General features: G+C 39.4%; 1 protein-coding gene across 1 annotated transcript in view; it reads left to right on the top strand.

Annotated features, from left to right (window-relative positions):
- The window catches only part of SH3BGRL (SH3 domain binding glutamate rich protein like), a 145,876-nt gene extending 133,511 nt beyond the window's left edge, over positions 1 to 12,365 (top strand). The window contains exon 4 of the mRNA XM_080653501.1: positions 9,556 to 12,365. Coding sequence (XP_080509627.1) covers positions 9,556 to 9,588 — 33 coding nt within the window. The 3' untranslated portion in view covers positions 9,589 to 12,365. The remainder of the gene's footprint in view (positions 1 to 9,555) is intronic.
- Positions 12,366 to 14,026: the final 1,661 nt, after the last annotated feature.

Here is a 14,026-nt window from a genome sequence, read left to right as displayed (position 1 = left end):
CAGTCTGCATCCCACCAGCAGTGCCCAAGGGTTCCCTTTTCTCCAGATCCTCACCAGCACTTGTCATTTGTTGATTTGTTGATGATAGCCATTCTGAGCATGTTTTCATATGTCTGTTGACCTTCCTTATGTACTCTTTTGAAAAGTATCTATTTAGGTCCATTGCTTATTTTTTGATTGGGTTATTTATCTTCCTTTTGTTAAGGTGTATGAGTTCCCTGTAAATGCTGGAGATTAAACCCTTATTGGAGATAACATTGGCAAATATGTTCTCCCATGCAGTGGGCTTTCTTATTGTTTTGTTGATGGTGGTTTTTTTTGTTCGTTTTGTTTTTGCTGTGCAGAAGATTTTTATTTTGATGTAGTCCTATTTATTTATTTTCTCTTTAGTTTCGTTGCTCTAGGACAGTGGTTCTCAACCTTTCTAATGCCCTGACCCTTTAATACAGTTCCTCATGTTTTGGTGACCCCCAACCATAAAATTATTTTTGTTGCTACTTCATAACAGTAATTTTGTTATTGTTAATGAATCATAAAGTAAATATCTGTGTTTTCCGATGGTCTTAGGCTCTACAGCAGTGGTTCTCAACCTGTGGGTCATGACCCACAGGTTGAGAACCACTAGCAGGGTCGCCTAAGACCATCGGAAAACACAGATATTTACATTACGATTCATTAACAGTAGCAAAATTACAGTTATGAAGTAGCAACAAAAATAATGTTATGGTTGGGGGTCACCAAAACATGAGGAACTGTATTAAAGGGTCGCGGCATTAGAAAGGTTGAGAACCACTGCTCTAGGAGCTGTATTGGTGAAGATATTGCTTTGGCATAGCTGCCTTTGGATTCTTCTAAGATTTTTATGGTTTCTCATCTTACGTTTAAGTCCCTTATCCATTTTTGAGTTTATTTTTGTGTATGGTTTACATTGGTGGTCTAGTTTCATTTTTTTGCATGTATCTGTCCAATTTTCCCAACACCATTTATTGAAGAGACTATCTTCACTCCATTTTATGCTCTTGCCTCCTTTGTCAAATATTGAGCATAGTGGTTTGGGTCGATTTCTGGGTTCTCTATTCCATTCCATTGATCTATATCTCTGTTCTTGTGACAGTAGCAGGCAGTTTTGAGAACAGTGGCTTTGTAATACAGATGAAATCTGGTATTGAGATCCCTCCTGCTTTGTTTTTCTTTCTCGGGATTGTTGTGGCTATTCTGGGTCTTTTTTAATTCCAGATGAATTTCTGAGAGTTCATTCTAGGTCTGTGAAATATGCCGTTGGTATTTTAATGGGGAGTGCATTGAATCTATAGATTGAGTTGGGTAGTATGGACATTTTGATGATGTTGATTCTACCAATCCATGAACACATTATGCTCTTCCATCTGTTTATGTCTTCCTCTATATCTTTCTTCAGTGTCCTGTAGTTTTCCGAGTACAGGTCTTTTACCTCCTTAGTTAAGTTTATTCCTAGGTATCTTAATTTTTTTGGTGCGATGGTAAATGGGATTGTTTTTTTAGTCTCTCTTTCTGTATTTTCACTATTGGTGTATAAAAATGCCATAGACTTCTTGGCATTAATTTTGTATCCTGCTACATTGCTGAATTCATTAAGTCTAATAATTTTTTGATGGAGTCTTTAGGGTTTTCTATGTACAGTATCATGTCATCTGTGAATAAGGACAATTTTACTTCTTTCCCAATTTGGATGCCTTTTAATTTTTCTTCTTGTCTGATAGCTGTGGCTAGCACTGACAGTACTATGTTTAACTGGAGTAGTGACAGTGGGCATCCCTGTCTTGTTCTTATTCTTAGGGGAAATTATTTTATTTTTTGCCCATTGAGTATGATGTTGGCTATGGGTTTGTCATATAAGGCTTTTATTATGTTGAGGTATGATCCCTCTCTTCCCACTTTGCTGAGCGTTTTTATCAGAAAAGTGTGTTGTACTTTGTCAAATGCCTTTTCTTCATCAATTGATGGGATTATGTGATTTTTGTCTCTCAATTTGTTTATGTGATATCATGTTTATTGATTTGCTGATATTGTACTAGCCTTGCATCCCCGGAATAAATCCCACTTGGTCATGGTGTATGATCTTTCTGATGTAGTGCTGGATCTGATTTGCTAGAATTTTGTTGTGGATTTTGGCATCTATGTTCATGAGGGATATTGGCCTCTAATTCTCTTTCATTGTGTTGTCTTTATCTGGTTTTGGTATTAGGGTGATGCTGGCTTCATAGAAAGAGCTTGGAAGTGTGCCTTCCTCTTGAATTTTTTGGAATAGTCTGAGAAGGATAGGTTTTAGTTCTTCCTTGAATGTTTGGTAAAACTCCCCTGTGAAGGTACCCAGTCCAGGGCTTTTGTTTGCTGGAAGCTTTTTGGTTACTGTTTCAATTTCATCAGTAGTTATCGGCCTATTCAGGTTTTTTTTTATTCTCCATGATTGAGTTTTGGAAGCTTGTGTTTTTCTAGGAATATGTCCATTTTATCTAGATTGTCTAGTTTGTAGGAGTAGAGTTATTCGTAGTATTTTTTACAAAACTTTGTGTATCTGTGGCGTCAGTTGTTACTTTCCTTCTTTCATTTCTGATTTTGTTTATTTGGGTCCTCCCTCTTTGTTTCTTGGTGAGCCTGGCTAGAGGTTCATCAATCTTGTTTATACTTCCAAAGAACCAGCTCTTGATATCATTGATCTTTTGTATTTTTTTTTTTTTTTTGGTCTCTATGTCGTTTATTTCTGCTCTGATTTTTATTTCCTTCATTCTGGTAAGTGTAGGCTGTACTTGTTGCTCTCTTTCTAATTTTGTAAGTTGAAAGGTTAGATAATTTATTACCATTTTTTTTGTGTGGTAGGCCTGTAGAGCTATGAAATTCCTTCTTAGGACTGCTTTCATTGTGTCCCATTGATTTTGGATTTTTGTGTTTTTATTGTCATTTGTTTCCAAGATGCTTTTTATTTCTTCTTTGTTCTATTTGGTAACCCAATCATTGTTTAATAACATGATATTTAGCTTCCAAGTGTTTGATTTTTTTCATTTTTTTATTGTAGTTGATTTTTAATTTTATGCCATTGTGATCTGAGAAGATGTTTGTTATGATTTATGTCTTCCTGAATTTGAAGAGACTTTGCCTGTGTCCTAACATGTGGTCTATATTTGAAAATGTCCCATGTGCACTTGAGAAGAATATATATTCTGTAGGTTTGGGGTGAAATGTTCTGAAGATGTCAATTAATTCCATCTGATCTAGTGAGTCATTTAGGATTGCTGTTTGCTGATTTTTTGTTTAGAGGATTTATCCAGTGGTGTCATTGTGGTATTAAAGTCCCATACTATGATTGTATTGCTGTCAATCTCTCCCTTGATATCTTCCAGAAGTTGTTTTATGTATTTGGGTGCTCCTGTATTGGGTGCATATATGTTTACCGGAGTTATATCCTCTTGTTGAATTGCTCCCTTTAGTATTATGAAGTGGCCCTCCTTATCTCTTGTTATGGCCTTTACTTTGAGGTCTATTTTATCAGATATAAATATTGCAACCTTAACTTTTTTCTCATTTCCATTTTCGTGAAAAAAAAAATTCCATCATTTCACTATTAGTCTGTGTGAATCCTTTGTTCTGAGGTGGGTCTCTTGGAGACAGCAAATATATGGGTCATGTTTTCTTATCCATTCAACTACCCTATGTCTTTTGATTAGAGCATTTAATCCATTTATGTTTCATGTTATTATTGATAAGTACTTGTTTGTCACCATTTTTATTCTTTATGTTTGTGTTCCTTCTTGCTTATCTGTTTCTTCTTTTTAAAACAGTCCCTTTAGCATTTCTTGCATTGCTGGCTTGGTGATAATAAACTCCCTTAGCCCTTTTGTGTCTTTGAAGCTCCTAATTCCACCTTCAATTTTTAATGATAGCCTTGCTGGGTATAGTATTCTTGGATTCAGTCCCTTGCTTTGCATCACTTTGTATACTTCATTCCATTCCCTTCTGGCCTGTTGTGTTTCTGTTGATAAATCAGTTGATATTCTAATGGGAGATCCCTTGTAGTTAACTTTCTGTCTCTCTCTGGAAGCCTTTAAAGTTCTTACTTTGTCATTGATGTTTGCCAATTTAATTATGATGTGTATTGGTCTTTTTGGGTTCATCTTGTTTGGGACTCTACATGCTTCTTGGACTTGCATGGTTATTTTTTCTTGCAAACATCAGGGAAGTTTTCTGTCATTATTTTTTCTAACAGGTTTTCTATTCCTTGCTCTGCTTCCTCTCAAACTGGTATCCCTATTATGGGTATTTTGTTTCATTTCATGTTGTACCAAAGCTCTCTTAAGCTCTCTCCCTGCTTTTTATTTCCCGTTGCTCCTGTTTTGTTTTGTTTTTCTTGCTTTGTCTTCTAATTCTCTGATGTGGTCCTCAGCCTTGTTAGTCTACTGTTTAAGCCTTCCATTGTGTTCTTTATTGCAGCTATGTTATTCTTCATTTCCTCTTGATTCCTTTTCATGTTGGTGACATTCTCATTCAGCTTCTTGTAATTCTCATTGAGTTGTGTATATTTGTCATCCAGCAATTTGCGCATCCTTATAACCATTACTCTGAATTCTTTCTCTGACATGTTACTTGTCTCCATTTCATTTAATTCCCTTTCTGGTGATTTCTCTCTTTTCTTCTTCCCTTTGGGAATTTGTTTTCTCCCTATTTTTTGCTGTAAGGTTTTAATTGTTTCTGTGTCTTAGGTCCAACTGCTTTGCTACCCAGGTTCTTTTGGGGTGATTCTAGTGGTGTGGGTATTCAGGTCTCCTGGGCTTGGTGATCTAGCGGAGCTTCCTACTTGAGCTATTTGTGTTCTCTTGATGTAGTTGGATCTTGAATGTTAGTTTCTTTTTTTTTTAATATATTTTATTGATTTTTTACAGAGAGGAAGGGAGAGGGATAGAGAGTTAGAAACATCGATGAGAAAGAAACATCGATCAGCCGCCTCCTGCACACCCCCTACTGGGGATGTGCCCGCAACCCAGGTACATGCCCTTGACCGGAATCGAACCTGGGACCCTTCAGTCCGCAGGCTGACGCTCTATCCACTGAGCCAAACCGGTTTCGGCGAATGTTAGTTTCTTATTCGTGGATGAAGTCTTATCACAGATTGGCAATGTGACTCACCCCCAGCTTCTTTGTGCAAGCTGTTTTGTATGTGATTTTGGTTCTGGCTCTTGTGGAAAAGGTTATCTGAGGTCTCACTAGTATGTGCTCACTGAGGGTTCCCAGAGTCTTGGGGCCTGAGGCTCGGGTACTGTGACTCTGGTCAGTGTGGTTGCTGGATTAACGTCACTCTGTACTTCACTTCGAGGGGCCCATAACCTGTGACAGTGGGGGGCAGGTGTTTCATAGTCTGTGGTTGAGGCAGAGGGACTCTGGCCAAAGTGATTTCCCTCTCTGAATCATGAGGGAGTTCAGGATCCAGCAGCTGGGGATGTGGCAAACTCAGAGTCTGTGGCTGATACAATGTACCACAGTTTTTTAATCCACTCATCTGCTGATGGGCACTTAGGCTGTTTCCAAATCTTAGCTATGGTAAATTGTGCTGCTATGAACATAGGGGTGCATATATCCTTTCTGATTGGTGTTTCTAATTTCTTGTGATGTATTGCTAGAAGAGGGATCACTGGATCAAATGGGAGTTCCACTTTTAGTTTATTGATATCAATATTTTCAAGAAGCCTCTTTTATCTAAGTTGGTATAAAGATATGTTACTGATCAGCTTGTACAAGGCTGCTTATATGTAGGGCCGGGCTCCTGTGTGTGCAGTGGCTCCTATGTTTGCTGGACTATTTTGTAAGCTACTTTGAAGAAGTGTTTTATCTGATGGCCCCTTGTTAGCAATGGCTACTTGGGCTGTAATAAAGACTCTTCCATATGCCTATATACTGCTAATATCATCTTTATCCACTGCCTGGCATTAATGAATGTCCAGGTCCTAGCAGAGGAGGACCTGTGGCCCCACAGTTGGTATAGTTGAGCAGGATAAAGGAGTAAAAACTCTGACAGAACCCCAGTACACTGCTGTTAGGAATGCAGACTGGTACAGCCACTATGGCAAACTGTTTGTAGTTTTCTCAAAAAATTAAGAATAGAACTTATAAATTGAAGTAATCCCTCTTGTAGAAATATATTCTAAGAAGCCTGAAACTCCAATCAAACATATCATATGCACCCCTATGTTCATAGCTGCACTATTTACAATAGCTAAGGTCTGAAAACAGCCCAAGTGCCCATCAGTAGATGAGTGAATAACAAAGCTGTGCTACATTTACACCATGGAATGCTATGCAGCTATAAAATAGAAGGATCTCATACCCTTTGCGACAGTATAGAGGTACCTGGAGAGTATTATGTTAAGCTAAAGCAGTCAAAGAAAGTCAAGTATCACATGATCTTACTCATATGTGGAATCTAATGAACAAAATAAGCTGAGGAACAAAATATATCCAGAGACATGGAAGCATGCAACAGATTGAGGAATCTCAGAGGGAAGGGCTGGGGTGAGATTAGGTTAACCAAAGAACTTATATGCATATATACATAAGCTATGATATGGTTACTGCCTGGAGAATGGGTAGAGTGGGGAGGTGGGGGACAATTGGGGCAAAAAGGGACATCTGTAAATACTTTCAACAATAAAGATATAAATAAATAAGTAAATAAATAAATAAATAAATAAAACGGGATATAACAATAAATAAATAAATATACCTTTGCCATTTACTGTAGGGCTTCTCCACACTGGCTCCCTTGATCATATTGTATGTCCCCTATTCCATCAGTTTGCATTTTGTTATTAGGAACTGGAACTGATTTTCTATTGAACAGATTCTTTTAAATTCATCTCCTCCAATTTTGAGTGTCTGTGTTATTGTTTGTGTTTTCACTAGAAATTATTTACTTGCATTGTTATCTGAGTTACTGTGAAATTCTGTTTTTTTCTCAAACTTTCTTAAAATTGCTTCTTATAGGCTTTGTATAATTTAAGTCACAAGAAATGTTAGGTAAGGTATTTTTGTTTAAAAATTAGTAAAATGCAATTAAGTAATTGATTTCAGTACATATTTTAGGAAGTATGAAAGTGAGGATAGTCTGTTTTATGTGACAATAACTCTCATTCAATTAAACGTAGCAATCATTGATTCATTTGTTCATTCATCAAGTAAGTATTGAATGTCAAGCACTGACTTAGCCTTGATGATGGAGCAAATACAGGGAATCCTATCTAATAAAAGAGTAATATGCAAATTAACCATCACTCTGCTACACTCACAAGCCACGCCCACCAGCCAATCAGGAACACGTATGCAAATTAACCCAACCAAGATGACTGTGTCCTCCACTTAAGGCTACAAAGTTTCAATTATAGAAGATAAATAAATCCCAACAAAAATGGCTGTGGCCACAGAGCAACAGGAGGCTTGGCTCCGCTCAAGGCTACAAAGTTTCTATCATAGAAGATAAATAAATCCCAGATACCAGGGCCTCTGTTTGGGTCACCCAGGGGCATTGCCGGCTTGAAAACCACCACAGGCCCCTTGCGCAACCTGCCCCACGCCCCAAAGGAACCCCCACCCTGATCCAGGATACCCTTAAGGGCAAACCAGCTGGCCCCCACCTGTGCACCAGGCCTCTATCCTATGTAATAAAGGAGTAAATGCAAATTGACTATCACTCCAACACACAAGATGGCTGCCTCGATGTGGTCAAAGATGGCTGCCCCATGTGGACACCAGATGGCCACCACAAGATGGCCAGCAGGGTAGGGCAGTTGGGAGAGATGAGGTCTGCAAGGGAGGGCAGTTGGGGGTGACCAGGCTGGCAGAGGAGGGAAGTTGGGGGTGGCCAGGCCTACAGGGGAGGGCAGTTAGGGGCAAACAGGCTGGCAGGGGATCAGTTAGGCATCAATTAGGCTGGCAGGGGAGTGGTTAGGGGGTGATCAGGCTGGCAGGCAGAAGCAGTTAGGGGCAATCAGGAAGGCAGGCAGACGAGCAGTTGGGAGCCAGCAGTCTTGGAATGTGAGAGGGATCCCAGTAGGATCGGGCCTAAATGGGCAGTCGGACATCCCTCAAGGGGTCCCAGATTGGAGAGGGTGCAGCCTGGGCTGAGGGACACACACCCCCGTGCAAGAATTTCATGCACTGGGCCTCTAGTACTACATAATAGTCCCTACTTTCAAAGTTTTTATTGAGGGCCATGTATACAAATAAGTATACAATATATATGTCTACAAATAATTATACTTTAGGACATATTATGAAATAATTTTAAAAGACATACTACAGAAAATTCTATATGATTGTTTTAAATAAGGCTACAGCTGTCCAGAGGAAATAATCATACTTTACTAGTAAGGAGTTTGGAGAAAGGTTGGCAGAAAATGTGACATTAGTGCTGTTAGGAATTTAAAAATACTGAAGTGACATTAAGACATTTTTACAGAGGCATCAACAGGAACCGTTGCATTGAGATATACCTGTACATGATGGTAGAGTATCCCCCCTTATTTGCAGGGGATACAAACATCCCCAGTGGACACCTGAAATCATGGATTGTGGGGAAGCATGGGACTTGGTTGGAAAGTCTGTAAGGAGGATTCTCTGAAAGGTCGGAGGCCTCTAGTGGATTCGTGCCGAAGGTGGCAGATCCTGCCTTGACTTTTCGAAACAAGTCTGAGGCCCTGGGTATTTTACTGGAATCTTTATGTTTAGACTTCAAAATGTCCTTGTTTTAAAGACACTACAGATACAGGTATTTTCTCAAAGATACTTACCCTGCTGATAGTATCTAGAGGTTAATTTTAGTTTAAGCTGTTGCTATAATAAAAGCCTGAGGAGGCAGGCGAATGGGATTATCTGGTTCTTTAGCAAGGCAGTCCCTTAGCCCTCTCTTTCACAGAAACATGTGTCAGAATAATCATTCATCCGTCACTCAGGGTCTGCTGGTCAGTCCTGGCAATGGATAATGGATATATTGAAATATATATATATATAATGATTTTCCTATACATACCTATGATAAATTTTACTTTATAAATTAGTCACAGTAAGAGAGTCACAACAAAAATAATAAAATAGAACAATTTAAACCATATGTTGTAATAAAGTTATGTGTGTTTTTTATCTCTCTAAAATTCTCTAATTGTATTACACTTACGTTTTCACTTAAAGGAAGCACTTTATGGCTTCTCTTTAGCATAGTTGAACTGCCAGCAATAGTACTCTTGCACGTTGGGGCCATTATTAAGTTCAATAAAGGTTATTTGAATACACTATGGAAATTGTTTGGGCAGCTACTTAAGTGACTACTGAGTGGGTATAATATATAGTGTAGATACGTTGCACCAAGGGTGATTCATGTCCTGGGTAGAAGAGTCTTTTCTAAGGGCCACTTTTTGCTTTTTACTGTTTTTAATAATTTAAACTAATGTAGTCCAACCAAAATACACATGGATATGGATGTCTGCTTTGTGATATTTAAATATAAATGTTTTTGTTTTGTTTTGTTTTTCATTTCAGGAAGCAGAAGCACAGGCAAAGCAGCAAGCATGAACCTTAAACATTCTGCCTTATGCATCCTGGAAAAGGAATCTCCATTATTTTTATAAAATAGCAGAATTGTCTTGGCTTCAAAAGAAATAGGCTGTCTTGAAATAATAGTTTTGTTGGTGTTTTTGCATGCAAACAATCAAACTGAATCCATAATGAAATGTGAATGTTATGATAAGGAGAATGTGAATGAACATAAAATATTAAGTAGGTGTTATGGAATAGTTTTGTTATCTGCCAAGACATTTTATGTACTTCAATTATTTTATAAAGCAAACATTTCTATACTTTGTTGGTTTTATTATTGCAGCTTAAGTATATCTGTAGCTCTACATTGAGGAATTTAAAAAGGAGAGAAAGAATCTGTCTTTTGTTCCCAAATTGCCTCATTAATTTTTTGTGAATAAAAATATGTATCTTTTTGATGTGATGTTATTGTGACTAAAAAGTATTTGCAGGTAATTTTTACAATATGGAAGACATTATAATTTCCAATGGTAATTATAACATTCCCATTATTCTGTAGTTGAAACCTATATGTACTGGAGTACAGGTTTTCCAGGCTTTTAAATTTAGCCTTTCATTGCATATTTCAGTGATTAGAAGAGATGACCTCCCACAAAATAATGCCTTTGTTTGACAGATTTTTTGCTTAACTACACAGCATAATGATGTAATCATGTTTCATAGTTGCTTGCTCCAGTGAAATATGCATACATCCTTATATAATAAAAGAGTAATATGCAAATTAACCATCACTCCACTATACCCACAAGCCATGCCCACCAGCCAATCAGGAGAGAGAATGCAAATTAACCCAACCAAGATGGCTGTGGCCATGGAGAGAGCACGAGGCTTGGGTTTCCCTGGCAATGGAGGAAGCCAAGCTTTCCGCACACCCTGGCGGGCCCAGCCATCCACTCAAGGCTACAAAGTTTCAATTATAGAAGATGAATAAATCCCAACAAAAATGGCTTCAGCCACTGAGCAAGCAAGAGGCTTGGCTCCGCTCAAGGCTACAAAGTTTCAATTATAGAAGATAAATAAATCCCAGACACCAGGGCCTCTGCTTGGGTTGCTGAGGGGCGTGGCCAGCCTGCAAACCACCACAGGCCCCTCGCCCAGGCCACCCATGCCCCAAGGGATCCCCCACCCTGATCCAAGATACCCTTCAAAGGGCAAACCAGCTGGCCCCCACCCCCACCTGTGCACCAGGCCTCTATCCTATCTAATAAAAGAGTAATATGCAAATTGACCTTCACTCCAACACACAAGATGGCTGCCTCGATGTGGTCAAAGATGGCTGCCCCCATGTGGTCACCAGGTGGCCACCACAAGATGGCCTGCAGGGTAGGGCAGTTGGGAGGGACCAGGCCTGCAAGGGAGGGCAGTTATGGGTGATCAAGCTAGCAGGGGAGGGCAGTTGGGGGGACCAGGCTGGAAGAGGAGGGAAGTTGGGGGCGACCAGGCCTGCAGGGAAAGGCAGTTGGGGGAGACCCAGGCCTGCACAGGAGAGCAGTTGGGGGGGGACCAGGCCTGCAGGGGAGGGCAGTTAGGGGTGACCAGGCCTCCAGGGGAGGGCAGTTAGGGGCAAAGAGGCTGGCAGGGGAGCAGTTAGGCATCATAGTGTCAGGGGAGTAGTTAGGGGGTGATCAGGCTGGCAGGCAGAAGCAGTTAGGGGCAATCAGGAAGGCAGGCAGGCAAGCAGTTGGGAGCCAGCAGTCCTGGATTGTGAGAGGGATGTCCGACTGCCCATTTAGGCCTAATCTTACCTGGATTGGGCCTAAACAGGCAGTCAGACATCCCTTGAGGGGTCCCAGATTGGAGAGGGTGCAGGCTGGGCTGAGAGACAAACACCCCTGTGCACGAATTTCATGCACCGGGCCTCTAGTATGTTATGAAAGTGGGATGATAAATACACTTAAAGTGGCATTCTTTTGTAAAGAGCTCAGACTTTTAATTTACTGTTATAAATTAGGTCAGAATTCATTGCTTAAGTCTGTTTTGGGGGTCTTTGCTAGCAGTATCTTAGTGGTTTCCTTCTTTTAAAATAAATTGTGATCACAAATGCCACTATCTCTCAGATATTTGATCTTTGTATTTCATCATGTCCACATATTGTAAGAATACATTAATCTAAGTACAGGGAATATTTTCTGTGCCTCTATTCCAGTTAATAGTATAAGTATCAGATAAAAAAGGTCAATTTTAAAATGTTAATTCGAAAGACTTCTAAGATGATAAGAAACATTATGGCCTGAGTCACCTACCCACAAGAAATATACATTGTATTTTAGTTCCACACTACTTTATTAATAAAACCCTTTTTAAAATTACTTTTTCATTGTCATTTGAAGTATTTAAGTGTGTGCTCTTTGCTAAAATCAACATATAATGAAAACATGGCTTTGTTTTCTGAGATTCAAACTTGATGTGATGCCTTAAAATAAACTCAGTACTGTTATAAATACAATTGATGAGTTCCTGGAGTTTCTAAATAGTTTAATAATGAATTTAGGTGTGTAGTGCAATTTTTTAGAGATATGATAACAAAGAAAACATTTTGAATGCAATTTCTAAATTTCATTTTCAGGTTCCTAAATTTTGCAATACACACTAGAGTCAAACAAAAAAATATTCCATTGTTTTGTGTATAAAAATATGCTCTGGAGAACACTAGATTAAACAGGGTGTTTTGTAATAGATTCTGTAAAATATTTTTAAAAATTGGTCAAAAATTCTTTTCCAGAGCTTTATTAAATGCTAATGATGCTACTTGCAATAATCTGTGTGGACATTTTCCTTTATCTTAGTATCAAATAAGTTAACACTATCAAAAACAAACAGTCTTCAAAAATAGATGACCTTTTTGAGATGTTTGTATCTACTAGACTGTACCTTACAAAGAACAGATATGTATATTTAAAGTAAAAGTTTGGATTGAGTCTTCCTAAAATGAAATCTTTCATTTTGTCAGCTGAGCACTATATGTCTGGTAGATACAAAAACAGGAAGGTAAATTCTGATTATTAAGGTGAATTTTATAAATAATTTTCACAAAATTTGCCTGCACAATTATGTTGATACAACCAACTTTATCCATTAATCAGTTGAGAGACATCAAGTTGTTTCCACTTTTGGCTATTATACATAATTTTGCTATGAATATCCCTGTACAATCTTCTTTCAAAATTTGTTTTTAGTTTTTTGGAGAGTATATATAAATCATGTGGTAGTTCTATGTTTAAAAATTTGAGGATCTGCTAAAATTTTCCAAAGTTGCTGCATTATTTTACATTGTTACCAGCAGTATATGAGGATCTTAATTTCTTCATTTTCTGCCTGACAGTTGTTATTATTTGTCTTTTATAATATAGTCACTTTAGTGGCTGTAAATTTATATCCTATCTAATAAAAGAGTAATATGCAGATTGACCATCACTCCAACAGACAAGATGGCTGCCCCTGTGTGGTCAAAGATGGCTGCCCCTATGTGGACACAAGATGGCCGCCACAAGATGGCCAGCAGAGGAGGGCAATTGGGAGGGACCAGGGCTGCAAGGGAGGGCAGTTGGCGGCAATTAAGCCTGCAGGGGAGGGCAGCTAGGGGTGACCAGGCCAGCAGGGGAGGGAAGTTGGGGGCGACCAGGCCTGCAGGGAAGGGCAGTTGTGTGGGACCAAGGCCTGCAGGGGAGAGCAGTTGGGGGGGACCAGGCCTGCAGGGAAGGGCAGTTGTGTGGGACCCAAGCCTGCAGGGGAGGGAACTTAGGGGTGACCCAAGCCTGCAGGGGAGGGCAGTTAGGGTCAATAAGGCTGGTAAGGGAGCAGTTAGGCATCAATCAGGCTGTCAGGGGAGTGGTTAGGGGGTGATCAGGCTGGCAGGCAGAAGTGGTTAGGGGCAATTAGGAAGGCAGGCAGGCAAGCAGTTGGGAGCCAGCAGTCCTGGATTGTGAGAGGGATCCCACATTGGAGAGGGTGCAGGCTGGGCTGAGGGACACACCTCCCATGCACGAATTTCATGCACCAGGCCTCTAGTCTCATTATAATTGTGATTTACATTTCTCTGATGATTAAATATATTGAGCATATTTTCATGTGATTATGATTATTTATATAACTACTTTATAAAAATATCCTTTCAGCTCTAACCGGTTTGGCTCAGTGGATAGAGCGTTGGCCTGCGGACTCAAGGGTCCCAGGTTCGATTCTGGTCAAGGGCATGTACCTTGGTTGTGAGCACATACTCAGTAGGGAGTGTGCAGGAGGCAGCTGATCGATGTTTCTCTCTCATTGATGTTTCTAACTCTCTATCCCTCTCTCTTCCTCCCTGTAAAAAATCAACAAAATATATTTTTTAAAAATATCATTTTTACTCTATCCATTTTCAACTGGATTATTTTTTCATTCTTAAATTGCAAGTGTCCTTTACACAGTATATTCA

The sequence above is a fragment of the Plecotus auritus genome (genome assembly GCF_963455305.1).
Source record: "Plecotus auritus genome assembly, chromosome: X".
NCBI classification, from domain to species: domain Eukaryota; kingdom Metazoa; phylum Chordata; class Mammalia; order Chiroptera; family Vespertilionidae; genus Plecotus; species Plecotus auritus.
This window is presented reverse-complemented; position numbering and strand designations above follow the sequence as displayed.